The sequence below is a fragment of the Fulmarus glacialis genome, unplaced genomic scaffold (assembly GCF_000690835.1).
Source record: "Fulmarus glacialis isolate BGI_N327 unplaced genomic scaffold, ASM69083v1 scaffold6005, whole genome shotgun sequence".
In the NCBI taxonomy this organism is placed as follows: domain Eukaryota; kingdom Metazoa; phylum Chordata; class Aves; order Procellariiformes; family Procellariidae; genus Fulmarus; species Fulmarus glacialis.
Genome location: NW_009212233.1, coordinates 4,343 through 19,495, shown reverse-complemented (window position 1 = coordinate 19,495; position 15,153 = coordinate 4,343). Strand labels below are relative to the sequence as shown.

Genomic DNA, 15,153 nt, shown 5'->3' with positions numbered 1-15,153 from the left:
AGCAGGAATCAATATCACTCATTGATTGCCCTGTTTGTCACAGACATCTCTCCCTGCACACATAGCCTTACAGCTGAGCACACTCAGGTACACACTCAGGTACGCAAGTACAAAGATGGGAAATGCCAGGGTGCTACTGTGCACTTCTGGGGCTAGTACAGTGGAGCTAGTACAGCAAGAGAAATGAGACCAATTCAAGCTTCTCTCTTAAGGGAAATTTCTTCTGCTTTGAAAATACCCACTCAATGTTCACGGAAATATCTTCATTTTCTCTTTAGTCTGCTCCCAGGGACAATTCAGCTCCACCATGAGGAGGTCCCTCACGCAGTAGAGTCCTGCTTTACTCAGAAGGAGGACAGGATTTACCAGGAGGATCTTAAAGGACAAGCTGGTGCATGCATTTTGAGGCTTGGCCACACTCACAGACCCACATGTAGCTCAACGGCGTTGGCCAAGACAGTCCACGTGGATCCTCCCTGCAAAGGAGCTCCCTCACAGCCAGGGAATAATTGCAATGGGCACCGCAGAATGAGCTCTGCCCTGAAGTAAATTATTTAAGTTTGGTCTCCCAAGAGATTAGGAGGCTAAATACTGGGTGAGTTGCTGTATATAGTGGGTGAGAGGATTTGTATTAATACAGGGCATCTGGGAGTAGAGGCAGCTAGGCATCAGTATGCCCAGCTTGACTGCTATCCAGAGAAATGATGATCAGCATTTAATTCAAGTGTAAGTCCTACTCTGAAGCTGACTCCTGAGCCCTGAGACACAGCTGTCAATAACACGTAACTTCCCCTTGCTCCTGAGACTCTCTCTCTGCTTTGGAGAAGAGCTTAACACACTTACCAACGGAAACCTCAAAGGTTATTGGTTTGTCCCCAACCTTCCTATCAATCATTGTGGCTTCAAAAAATGTCCCAAAGAGGAGGAATTCCTCAAATTTCTCTTCATAGATCTATTGGAGAAGAAGGAGGCAGAAAAATGACATTTATTTTACCTTTTACTCTTTTTTACAGAACAGAGGAGTCTTTATCAGTCTCTAGCAACTGTGTAACTGTCGTAGATCTATCTGTAGGAAAAAGTAATACCTTTTCTCTGAGAAATTGATATGATTGGAAAAAGAGATAAGCCTGTATGACTTTGGTCTTGTCAATACTGTCCAGTTATATCATAACTGGTTCCATAAAAGTCATTACCCTTCACTTCATTCTCTGCCTCACCAGTAGTCGCTATTAAATGTTTCAGCATCTTCACATGCTCTTATACCATCATTCAAACTATACATCTATGGCAGTTCAAGGGCAGTTTAAGGGCACTCTTTTAGTGCAACAGCAACAAAATATCACCATCCCAATACGTCATTTGTCAGTGAGCGTGGCAGTAGTCTTCCTTTGCATTGCGATAGTAATGCATCCAGGCAGGGGAGTGCTCGCCCAGCTCTGCTTTCCCAGGATGACTTTAACCAACTGCCCATGTGTTTGTACTACGAAGACTTTGACCTTGCTCAAAGTCAAGACTTTGACACTCAGCTCCCAGTGATACCAATAAGACACAAAGATTTCTGGTATCCACATTTTAGATGGCAGCCCTGTGCAAAAGCCTACTGAAACAAAGCAGTCCTTCATTTTTTTTATCCTGCTATGTTTTAAATCACAGGCCCAAAGATGGGGTCTCGGTGCGGGGGGTGCAGTCCTCCGCTCTTTGCCTTCCCGGGCATCACAGCACAGAAACCAGTAACCCAGTGACCTTGTTTTCAGCTTTTGACAGAATTTGGAAGCACAGGAACCAAAGGGTCTCAGCACAGCAGCATACCCTGAAAAGCGTAACGACCTTTTGTGGAGTTTTAAGGCTCTGCTAGGCTCTGTTTAAACCTATTGGAGACCCAGCATCTGCTTGTCCCTGGCACACCCTCTCACTCAAGGAAGGCCAGCTAACACCTCTAGCGCTCTTGGGTCATTAACAAAACAAGCTATTAGCCCCCAACCAAGGCTAAGTTCAAAGGATATATTTTATCATTTGAGTTCTCCCCAAATTTATACCCTGACTGCCGCAATCTCTCCAACACAAACCCTACTCGTTTCACAGCATGGGCACCAGCGTACTGAAGCCCATTAGGCAAGATCAGTACTTGCTTCTCTTGCAACAGAGTGAGGCAATGAATAAAACATCAGTTGTATATGAATATTTTTTTCCCTGACTTTTGCAAAGCAGAAACCGCTTTTGACACAGCCCATGATCTCTTCATTTTGAAAAACCTCTGCTATACACACTAAAAAGGCATAGGTCTTCAGTGAAAGGGTTAGCAGCATCACACGTCAAAGCTAACATCACAAGCAGATTGAAGCTCCAGAGTAGCTTTAGCTTTCCTGCACCTTGATTATTTTCAGCATGAGCCCAGAGCATAGGGTGCCAACTAAAGCTGAGGATCAGAGACTACGACACACACATCTATCTCCCATTATAAAGAAAGCAAATTGCTTTAATGTCTTCTTGCTGCTGGAATAGGTCAATAAAGTTGTGCTGTGGGGCTGGGTAATTTCCTTCTGTTGTCTCAGAGGCTCTATGAGACATTTTTTGCCTTATTTGTAATGTCTCCACTTCCTACTTTTCCTTTCAGAGAGTTGTAATACAATTATTGCGTCTACTGTAGCATGAAATATTGCTGAATGTCAAAAACAAAAGAATATCAAGCATCACTGTATTATGTTGTTGTCTTTTACTCACTCTGTATTTGAAACTGAGGCACAGGAGCCAGAAATAAATCCTTATTACTACTATTAATATTTATTAGTGTTACAGCAGGGTTTGTTCCTCTACCTGAAGTATTTAGCTAGCACCTAAGACCATAGTGTTTGAGCCGCTCACAATAATGGATTTCTTCCATACAAAGGAAAATCTATATGGAAATAAATTTCTTCTCATGTCACCTCTATTACAATCTTCAGAGAAGAACTGGGGGACTGAGGCAATTTACAACTATGTGAGTATATAACGCAAGAAGAGGGCACAGGTTTGCACAACTGGCTCGCAATTACCCACGCCATTTCTCTGCTAACACACTCCTTGACCTGCGCCAGCTAGCACTCATGCCAGCAATGCCAGGGCACAGGCCAAGGAAAAGCACTTGTCAAGACTAGGCCTCAAGACCAAAGAACAATTTCTCCTGTCCAGTTTACTTGTAGAGATGGAGTCAAAAGACCAAGAATCAGATCTAATAAAGGACACGACTGCCTTAAGCACTGAGGTATGACTCCCACTACAAAAGCCAAAATTGTGATCAATGACATACTGAAGTGGGAAGAAAATCGGTTATATGAGAATATTTTTCTTTCTATTTATTGGGTAAAAAAAAATAGAGCTTGCATAGGCACCAATGTGCTGTTGCTCCTAGACAGTGATGTGATGGAGCAGAGAATCGAAGCTCAAGTACTGGCTCAGCACCTGAGCCCACATGCCCTGCCACAGCTGCACAACCTTCTCAAAGCGTTGTAGCACAGATCTTCCCATGGTGTAACCCAGTACAACAGGTGGAGTTAGGAAAGTAACATCAGTTAACACCTGTTGAGACTAAGCGCAGGATTTGCAGCCCCTCTCCTAAAGAGATTAGCAATCTAAAACCACATTGACAATGCAGGGTTAAAGCAGGAGAGTAAAACAGGCTAGGCTATCTCTCTCTGCATTTGCACAAATTCTGTATCAGTGATTCCTTACTGACTTCAATTCACAACTACCGATTTTCTCAAATGAATGCAGGAAATCAGACTTTATAATTACCAGCTGCCCCATCAGCTCTCTGTCATTTAGCAGATATGACATCATATAAGTTTCTAGTAGGAACACATGGATGCAGTTAGTGCAGAAGGGACAATAGGGCAGGAGACTAAGTTTTATGGAAACAAGTCCTACTTGAGAAGTTTTTATGAGTTACAGGTATGCATTAATGGTCCATTTGTGCTGCATTATTATGGGAAGGTCCCAAGACTACGGAGGCATGGAGAAGCTGTAGGGAGCACAGAAAAGCAGTATTACATGGCCTGAACCCAAATACACACATCAGTGCCATCCTTGGAGGTCTAGGGACACATGTCAATCAATCTCTTAATATCATACCGACCTCTGAAGGCACATCAAATGGCTCGACTTCCACTTCAGTTGAGTTCATCTTATCTGAAGGAGAAGCTGACTTTCGATCCTCTCCTGCTTTCTCAGTTTTGTCTTTTCCTTTGGGTGCTTTGGAGTCTTTAGATGGCAATTTGATATTCTTGATAATACTTGAAAACTTCGACTCATGGGCTCCTCCTGAAAGTATCTCCACAGCAATCTCAATGAAGAGACGTCCCCTGAAGGAGACCCCTTCTCCAAAACCTTCATTAAGCTCCTGGTGGTCATCCATGAGGCTGTGGTTCCTGGGTGAGCCGTAGAGATTGATCCAGGCAGGCCCAAACGTAGGCAAAAACCCTGGACATAAAGGACCATTTATGGCATTTCCATTAGGTGTTAGCACGCTCTCCTCACTGTCTGCTCCAAGAAATCTTGTTTCTTGCACACCAAAAGCCAAACCTGGACACATTTCTGTGCAGGTGGGGACCACCTCCTATAGACCATTGTTTTGCAGGGCAATTCTTAGGCACCAAAGAGCCTCTGCCAATACCCAACCAGGGACTCTGCCGGTATGGAGCTCTTTCTCAGAAGAGAGAGAGCATGTTCGTACCAAACGTGCTGGGGCAGGAGGCCTATTGCACCTCTTGAAAAAAAGAGCTTGCTCCCATAGACTGAGGGCTGGGACATGGTAGGAGAGAAACGGAGGCTTTCTCACCTTGTCCAAACTGTTCCCAAGCCCATGTCACTACTCAGTTTATATGATTTTTCTTTTATTTTCTGATTAAGGACTTAGATACACATTTGAATTGCCAAGTTTAAGGAGTTACTGTGCCTTTGCTGAGCTGTGATAACTGACCATGTTCCACACATAGATCACACAAGATAAATAAGGCTATACATCATATAGACTCAAACATCAGTGAAAAACCTCCAGATAGTGAGCTTTACCTCACATACGTGAGGACAAACACATTAGTCCATGGTACCTCCTTGAGCTGCGATAGCACCCAGCTGAACCTTACCTAAACACTTTGCTCTTACTGGGTAGATCAAAAACACAAGCCTGCTCTGCCCGTGATTTGCACTTTGAGCTTTCATCGCCCAACAGAAACTCGCACGAACTATAAACTTACATCAAGTCATCCCTAATGGACTAGAGCAGACTATTGCCACCGTCACAAAAAAGGCACCAAATTATGTAGCAGCCTTGTAACAAGAAAGGCAGTGGCAGACCACCATGCACTGAGCACAATGTAATATAACTTCAAATTAAGCAAGAGAAGGTCTCTCAGAACCAACAAAAATTATGGATGTTCACTTGAGCTCTGGGCATTCCTAAAATGGGATTAGCCAGTGCCCAGATCCCAAGAACATAGTTTTTACCATAAGGGCATATTCTGGAACAGACATTTTCCCCTTTACCTTTGTCACCATCTTGTTCATTTGATATTTTCTTCAAGTCAATGAAGTGGGTGGCTAAGGCCACATCATTCATGCTGCCTTCATCCCAGACCTGGATTTTGACTCTTCGGCAGAGTGGAGGGAACATTTCCTTGAAGATAATCTGTTCATGCCATACCGGATCTGCACAGTTCTTTTGCACTGTTGTCCGACCCTGAAATGAAAGTCCAGCAAATTTAACCCCAGAGACGTCAGAGTCGGGAGAATGGCAATAAGTGTAGCACAGATTGCACTTAGCAACATCTCTCCGGTCATTTTTAAAGCACAAATATCTTATCTTGAAAGTACTTCGGCTTTTCTATTAGCTTGTTTATTTTCCCCTCCATATCTCATAAAAGACCACATTATGGCTAAAGAATTCTCACCTGCACACAGCAGAGCCTGGAATAAGATCTAATTCTTCAGGGCCCTTATGCACAAAACGTATCTGTGAAGCCAGACTTTGGCATTTCTGCTACAAACTGCACATCTTCAAATGGCTTTTGAAATACTGGGTAGTGGTAAGGCAGAGCAGTTTGTCTCATAAAAGATGAAATTCATTAAAGCTGCCAGGCTGCATGTACCAATGGAATTACCTTAAATGAGGCAATTTATCTAGTATAAAATATGATTACTCTAGCTTATGTTCCGGGCATATGCCTGTGTGCTAGGGATGTAGACACCAGAGCTATTCCTCCTAGCCTGAAGGAGACAGCAGGACCACATCACAGTCCATGCAGCCACAGGCTGTGGCAGGCCTTCGACTTTCACATTTGGTGGGGAGAACCGACTCAGGAAACCCACCAACGATAAACCCATGTTTTACACACCAGCATGCAAACTCACATCAGTGACCCATTCTTATGCCTCCTTCAGCCCTCTATTAACCCTGAAGTAGCTGCATGCATTTGACCATTTCAACCCATATTAGTTTGAGATGTATTTGGATTCATAACAAAACACAAAATCAGCACCAAGGGCCTCATTCTCATGCCTGAAACATCTGTAAAGGACTAACTGGAGTTCTCCCTAAGGCTTCCTTGCACACAGAAGGTATTGCTGGCTTAAAACCATTTCCAGTTTGATTCTTTCCTTATTTATACCAATAACCAAGGCAAGCTCCCTGACATGGTGTTTCATGGGTGTACCCCAGAGGAACCAGGTCCCTGGACCTCCTCTGCACCCCTCTTCCACTGAAGTCAGAAGGCCCCTCTCAGCAGCTCTCTGTAGCACCATGTTTGATGTTGAAGGAGCTCCAGGAGCAATGAAGCCAGGCAACACTGAGACAGAGTCTACTCAATGCTTCTTCTTCTGCTACTCACAGAAAAGCTGCAAGGGTCCTGAATTACAGCAGAGTAATTCAGAAGTCAATACACAGCCCTAAAATCCATATGAACCATCTTTACTGATTTCAGTCCTTTCCTTTTTTCACTCTAGGTAGAACACAGCACTTGCCTAATACCACACTGGGTAATTCACTGTCTTGTAACTTGATGCTTTAGTTACAGATCTACAGAATTCTTTCCCCTCCTCCTGCCTGACTCTAACCTACTACTGTGAGGTTGATATTAGAACTGCTGGCATTAAGTGTTTCCATCACTTTGTTCCTGCATAATTTAAGAACGGAAAATTTTCTTTCTGATGACAGAAATATGTGTTTTACTTAATTTATGTAACTATAAGTTAAAGGACATCAGCATAATCAACTGCCTGTAGCACAGCTAATAGGAAAGAAGGCCTACATTTGTGACCAAGAGGATCCCAATTACCATTTGACCTGCAAACATGACCACCACATAGGGATCCACAAGGTCCTTACTGTCGCCTATGAATGCTTTGGTGACATTGGCCACGATGCTAGAGTTCATCTTTGGAAGTCCTTGTGCTTTATAAATTCTCACATAAAATCTGGCCCATGGTCTTTCAGATGGAAAGCCTTTGGGGATCAAGAGATTCCTGAAAGAAAAAAGAAGCCATTTCCTTAAAACTCAAAATTCAGACAATGGAGCGATATTTTTTCCAACAAAATTGTCATCTCAAGTTATCTCGCATCCTGAAAAGACACAAAAAGGCCTATGAATTTGCTTCTGCATCTAAACCAAAAACATTTTCTGGTTACCATGAGAAAATGATACAGCATTACTCAGCAAACTTGTTTATGTGATACAGAACCAGGTCCAGTTAGATCAAGTTGCTCAGGACCTTGTCCAGTCAATTCTGAATATTCCCAAGGATGGAGATTCCCCACTCTCTCTGGGCCCCTGTTACATCTGATCTCTTCTGAAATTTCTTTGTTCTAACCTGTGTCCAAAGCCTCTCATCCTTCTATTGTATTCCTCTGAAAAGAGTCTGGCTCTGCCCTTTTCATGTAGGATACCCCTTAACCTGCTCTTCTTATGGCTCAAGAAACCAATGCCCCCGCACCCCACACCTTTCCCTGTAGACCACGTGCTCCAGCCCTCCATCATCTTGGTGACTCTCCATGGACTTGGTCCAGTATGTCAGTACTGACCAGAAACATTGCTCCTGTGAAATTTAACTTATGTTGGCAGCATACTTTACCACCTTGAACTTCTGTATTTTACAAGGAGAATGCTAATGCACTTGAGTTTATCTAAGGATATGGCAAATATGCCATGGACACACATCTAATAGAGGAGAAGGAATAGCTTTTCCTCATATTTTTTCTTCTTACTTCACTGCTTCTCAGAAATATTTAACAGGTTTCAGATCAATGAACCTTCTGTCAGGGATAATCTGGCACTTATCCACAGGCCATGGTCAACTCTATCAGCTGCAGAGAAGTGACCCTAACATGCCCTTCAATTTAGTTGAAAGGATTGTAAAAACTCTCTTTGAGCACATTAGAACAGCCAAGTGTACAATGCTACCCTGCTATTAACCCTGAGTTAGCAAGGAAAGGACTGAAAGGAGGGCAGAGGACTCTTGAGGTACTTAGTAAAGAAGAAAGCAGTAAAAAAGAAACTATTGCAGTACTTTTCAATCTGCTCCTCAGTATCAGCTGTTTTCTGTGTAGCTTGTATTGCATCACCCTTCCCAGTCACACTGATGTCACACTTCACGTATCCCTTGGCTCCCGTCCTAATGTCAGCAGGGTCTGTGAGAAGCGCCCACTTGTCACAGAACTGATGACCTGTAAGATGGAACAAACTTAAGCACCCAAATAGGGGATGTAAAAAAAGCAAATATTTCTCCTCTCCACTTCCAGAAAGGGCACTGCAAACAACATTTGTGCTTTCAGGACGATCATGCTGAAGTACACTTGTTTACCAGGCACTACTAGAGGGTCCAAAATGTTGAGTGACCAAAAAGGCAAACAAAGGATTGTCTCGAGCTCGTCAGAAAGAAGGTCATTTTCATCAATGGTTACTAAGATGAGTGACTAAAGACCACGGGAAGGTTGGGTGAGATTTCAGCAGCTGAATTAAGGCTGAGGCTTTATGAGGAAAGGCCAACTTTTTGAAGAGAATTGTCTGAAGACCTTAGAACTCTCCGGCAGCAAAACCCTTGCTGGGAGCTGTGGCCAGGCGTAACACTGGCAGCCAGCTGAGAAAGGGAGGAAGGAGGGTGGACAGCCATCAGAGGAAGAAGCAGCAGCCAGAAGCAGGTTCAGCTCCATCTTCCCAGTGGGAAAACGCACAAGACAATTCACCCACAACAGCCCTTGCTGCAGCCCTGCTTGAGCAACCCACCTTGAGCAAGGTCCTTAAACCTAACATTAAGTCCTTGGCCATCATCTTGGGTGTGGAAAGGAGTGGGAGGGAAAGACCAGAGTGTATCAAGGATATGAGCTCAAGATCAACCCTCAGACACCACCCTCCTGTAAAAGTGTGAGCAGGAAATACAGGACAGAATTCAGAGACTGACGTAGTCTGAGTACGGACGTAGACTGCTCACTTCAGTCAGGTCATTTCTCTCTACTGACTCTTGCAGGATCCCTGAAGAGAGGGTGGCCTGAATGACTCTACACTTTTGCCGTAACTGGGTGACATCTATAGCAAGTGGCCTGAATATGTTCATTCCCAAAGACTGAGAAGAGACCAGGTCCTTGAGTACTTACGGAAGAGAGAAAGATATGTGTTTTGTGGATGGTTGTAAAAACCAGCCAAAAAACGGGTAGGTGATCTTTTCTTAGCTTTAAATTTCAGAAAGCACTGGACAGCTCTGAAGACAGCAGGTCAAGTGGACCCATGGTTGCCTCTTTGTCATCTCCTTCTTCTCTCTCCTATTATGGTCTGCTCCTCCTCTCATCTTGTACTCTCCTCACTGTTCCCTCTGTGCTCCATCCTGCTCTCCCTCTCTCCCTCCACCCCTTCTACCCCAACACATGTGGCAGAGCGTTGGATGTTCTGTAACGAATGAATGGAGTTGGGTTTTGTATTCAGCTGCCCACTCTGACCCCTTAAAGAAAAGCTGTCCTTGATAAGTGCTTCCCACCAATGGGCAGATTGTCAAGGTGTTTTCAGTGTTGAACATTTTTCCAAAAATTTGGCTCGTGCTCTGGTATCCAAATAGAAAAACAACCCTTCCAAAAACCTTGTTAAGTTTATCCCTTGGCATAAAGCACAAGCATCTAAGTGGAAAAGCAGCCCACCTCCCTCTCCTTTCCTTCCCTGCCTCACATCTCATTCAACAGACAAAAAGGGCAGAAAATGCACCACTTACCTGGCTGACCATACACTGTCCCCAGATCTACTTTAAAGGAGCCTATCAGCACACTCCCGATCAGTTTATTGTGCATGACCTGTTAGAAAAAGGCCCATTAAGGAATGTCACTCTTCCTCTTGCCAGTCAGCATAAGAAAGAGCAATCCAAACAAAGATCACATTTGGTTCTGAGGTAATAAGCAGCGACATCCAGCACCACCCAAAACTGGGGGTACATAGCCGCAGCAGATACAGCAAGCATTCTATACCAAATCTGTTCTATACCCAATATTGTGCCAATTTAGAAATCAATACATTTGTGTCCAAGTGGAATCACACAGGTTCATCCCAGGACCCAAGATTATATAGAGCGGGAATCAGATGGATGTGTCTTCAGAGCACACAGGATATTACTTATCCTGGCAGTTTTAAATAAATCATAATGAATATAAACACATGGGGCATAACTTGTGTGACAGTAGGCTGCAGACATCATATCACTTTCTGTGCAACAGCTGAATTGTCATAAGAACTAAGTACACCCAGAGGAGAAAGAATTAAAGCGTTTCTTTGCAACATTTCAATGTGTACATAAACCAAGAGGCTCAATTCTGATTTACCCCCCACAATATTAATGAAATCAGGGAAGTGATGTAAATGTAAATGAGATGGCAAACAGGTCCCAGTGAGTCTATCTCCTTATCCTTCCTGACAAATAGTTAATTTAATTTAATGTAATTCAAATTTAATTAATAATTTTCTTTTGTCATGATTCCTGAATCTATGTACTTCTGTGTCTGGTTTTCAAGTACATGCATGTGCTTTACTTTACAGACAAGGCAGAGGCTAGCAACATATTCTAAGGGAAGATTGGCTCTAGAACTGTATTTCTCAAAAAATATATATCTATCTCAGATGGTTTCAGAATAGCTCAAAAAGTTGAAACCCACTCCTTGGTTGTGGAAAAGTTTCTGAAAGCAGACTGCATTGTCTCAAAAACCTTGGCCAAACTGCAAAGAAAAACTAAGCCTCTGGAATTCAAGCCCACAGAAGCTAAATCTAAACGTTGGAGCTAAACAACCAAGCCTCTGAGACCATTTTAGGAATCTGGAAGACATCATACCCTGGCTCTGGACCTACACATAGGGGTAAAAGACTTCTGTGATTTTGCATTGGATTTGTCATGTGACTTCATTTGGTGCATTTTTCTTCAAGACCAGAAGAAATATATTCTGAAGTAAAGATCACTGACACTTTCATCAAGATCTACCAGAAAATTCAGAAGGTTGCTAGTTGCAGCATAATGTCCTTCCCCACTAAAGGCCTGGGGCTACTGTGTCCCTGTGGTTTAGGGATCACACTCAGTTGTCCGTAGTAATTCCTCACTTCAACATGGAAAGAGTTTCTAGGGCTGAAAAATCAAGAGCTGACAAAGGAGCAGTTTTATTTTACTCTACTATTAAGGCTTATAAATTAAGCAGCCTTCATGTGGGAGAGGAGCCAGTGTGAAGCCAACGCTTCATGCACTAGTGCTGCTTTTCCTCAATCCCTGATGCTGCCAGGTCCCATCATAACACTGGACCCTTGCTCCTATGAGGTTGGACTAGAGCACGCAGGGGTGGGGAAGAAGCCATGAAAACTTGTGGGTTTCATCCTGAAGCCAGGCAAAATTACAGCTTTGGCAGAACTACATGGAAATAGGAGCTTGCCCAAATCAACAGATCCAACATGGAGTAGATAGAAGGGGAAAGAAGGCTGTAGCCTTTCTGTAGCCAAAAATAAACGGAGTTTCTTTAAGACCCAGAAACAAGAGGAGGATATGTGGTGAGTCTAAGGTGGTGGTGTCTCATTGCTCTTTGCATTTTCTCTCCACAGCATGACAGCCTGTTCAGAGAGCATAAGATGTGTAAACCTCACTTCTCCGTCCTTCAGGAGATTTTCTGTGTGAAATGTGGTACCCTTGGGTAAACCACCCTGTACCAACTGAAATGATGAGGGTTTCTACTCCCAGTAGTGCTTTTAACTGTTGAGGAACTAATTTACTGCCTCTCTTAAATGCTCTGCATCTTTCCTGGTACTTTTTTTCAAGCACATTTTTTCTAATGTAACAAAGCAGCTGCATGAAGGAGCATGAAGCTTATAGCAAACACCTCTTGTCTTCTCTGAGAGGGAGTATCACATTTACATTGTACCTAATTAAAGGTTTGTGTCTTTCCACACTTGATTGACTCTACAGATGACTGAACAATTTTTCTTCAGATTTTCTGATGGAGGACAAGCATGAACACTATTAAATTGGGGAGTATTTCAGCAGGTGCTGAGAAATGGAAAATCTCTTTTTCCCCTCAACTGCAGGGTTTGAATACAGCTAGACTAACTACTGAACTGATGGACAGTGGCACTAATCTTTTATTTTCCTTGAGCTTCCACATGCAGATGAGTTCGTTTTCACAGATTAAGCAAATTCAGTGCATGAATGATTGCTGGTAATGGAGGCTGCCGATCTTTGTTTCTTCTTAAGTGAGATTCATGCTAAGCAAGTGCTGCGAAGCTTTCCATCCCCCAGGGTTTCCTTCACTCCCAGCACACATATTTCCTCTCTTATTTGTTTCTACTCCCCTCATATATTGCATTCTCCAAAACTGTGTTGCAAGCTAACGAATCTCTATATTCAGTAACATACATGAGCATTGCACCGCGTTAGTTTGTGTTTTCTTTTTAAAAAAGTAATTTTTATCTAGAAGACCTTTAATTTCTTAGTGTTGCACCTTCATCAGCTATAAATCAAATAAGTTTGCTAAGCCTGATGAAACTATGCAGATTTACACCAGGTAATGCTGGCACAGCCCCCCACACCCCCAACGCACTCAGAAAGTTGGCACTCTCCCCTCCACCACTGGATATATGGAATCATTATCAAAAGAATGTAAGATCAGAAAGACAGGCCATATCTTAGAGAAAAATAACTGTACATCCCCAAGCAACAGTAGCTCACAAGAGTTTATGCCTCAGAACTGTGCTGGTACCAACCATGGGGGGCCATACGCTGCAATATAAGTCATAACAGTCAGCCGATATCTACTGCCATGCAAAGATGGGCCAGTGTCAGCCTGTAGTAAACTCTGTCCTCAGGGATAAATGAAGGTCAGATCTGCAGATACCTTATGTAGGTATGACTTTCATGTATTTGAGCTGTGCATGTGATATAGTGGATTTGAACTGGAGCTTGGGGTTCAGACTGTCAATTTACTACCAGCATTGAAAACCTAGTTGTCCAGCTGGCCATAAGTAAATGAACATTTTTTATTTCTGTAGCTGGGAGAAGTCACTTTATTAGCAGTTCAGCAAAGCAGGTACACAGTGAACATCTCCAGCAGGTTTTGCACAGATGTTTTCCTACTGCTCTTGACCACTGCCTGGCTCTGTCAAGCACAACCAGCACAGACCCTTTCCTGGTGTACTTTTTTGAAATGGACAAAGCACTTCAGGAAGAAAAGAACCTTCCCTGGGGCAACAACTCACTGCTCAGTTCTCTGGCCAAGTGGTGGAACTTTTGGCAGTGGAAATGCAAAAACAGCTCATGAAGGGCTCAGCTTGTGGTATTTCTAAGTATTACAAATACAGCACTGTCCAAAGTCTCATGAGATCTTCCTTAATTCCTTAGCAGCTTTGCTAAATGTAGTGATGAACCTCAGGAACTTCAGGTAAGACAATTAGCATGGGTCCATAGACTTGGCATCCCAAACTGCAAATCATTATCTAATGCCCCAAGTCCAAGAGCGTGTGTGTCTTCCATCAGGGCTGTTCTGAGATGTCACATAACTTCGCCGGGACTTGCAGCGAGCAATGGGAGCAACACTGAACGCTTGGAGCCCATTACCATGTTAATAGCAACCCGCCACTGACACTCCCGGACAGCCCAAGAGCCGCTACTGAGGATAAGGTACCTGGATATTTTAGTTAGAAACAGTTGCATCTGAGGAACTGAGATAAGCCAGAAGTTTCAACTCAGTCATTTGAAACAAGTAGCAACCTGAAAATTAGAGGGATGAAGACAATGCTGACAAACGTTAACTAAGCTGAAGTTTCTCCTTCTACCTCGCAGATTGCCAGCAACGAGCATCCCTGAAAATGCAGACTTAATCTTCCTGTAGGGTTACGTACCTTCAAATCATTGCCAGCTGCCTTTCTTCCTTTTCCTCTCCCTTATCCTTTCTCTTTCCTATACTTCATGCTGACTTTATAGCATTCTTGGTACCTAAAATTATTTCTCTTTTTAACTACATTGAGAAGAATCATTTAGAGCTGAAGTGACATAAAAAACAATGACCTTTACTCGCTGTGCTAAGCTTTCATAGGTACTTACAGAGATGTTGATTATTTTGTCGAACAGGAACACCTGCGGTCCAATGAAATCAAACACAAAGTACTGTGGGAAAAGGGGACAGCAGATCAGAATCATCCTTCTGCTTGCTGGTAGCCAGCGCTATCAGCAACATAGTTTAGCTTTTTGGGTTACTACACAGAGCCCCAGTGAGACACTGGGAGTGCTGGGGAGGTGGCGATGGGCACGGCAAAGCCCTTTCCCTGCTCCCTGGCTTGTGGCTGCCATGGCCCAGACTTGTTTGCTACTCTCCTCCTTGCATGGCTGCACAGCACTGCCCTTTGCAAATGCCCGTGATGGTCACTCTGCATCAAAGGGTACTGTCAGAAGGGACAGGAGGCACCCAAAGGGAAACCCAAAGGAGCGGTTGGTTTGGGGAGTTGTTTTGGTCTCATTTGTCACCAGCTGGGAAAAACAAAAGTCAAGGAAAGGTTGAAACAGTCAAATGGTAGAAAAGAGAGGTTGGGGGCAGTTTAGACAAAGCTTCCAAAGGGTTCATATGGAAAAACGCAGAGGCAGCGGTAGTAGGGCAGGATGCAGTGGGGGGGGATCAGGATGGACAGA

The 15,153-nt window shown here is 43.5% G+C and overlaps 1 protein-coding gene across 1 annotated transcript in view; it reads right to left on the bottom strand.

Annotated features, from left to right (window-relative positions):
* LOC104076797 (fer-1-like protein 6) overlaps positions 1–15,153 on the bottom strand; it is a gene marked incomplete at both ends in the record, with an annotated part of 61,917 nt that overhangs the window by 45,065 nt on the left and 1,699 nt on the right. Inside the window, 7 exon segments of the mRNA XM_009577798.1 lie at positions 844–952; positions 4,112–4,455; positions 5,521–5,713; positions 7,308–7,494; positions 8,536–8,692; positions 10,225–10,303; positions 14,572–14,634. Coding sequence (XP_009576093.1) covers positions 844–952; positions 4,112–4,455; positions 5,521–5,713; positions 7,308–7,494; positions 8,536–8,692; positions 10,225–10,303; positions 14,572–14,634 — 1,132 coding nt within the window.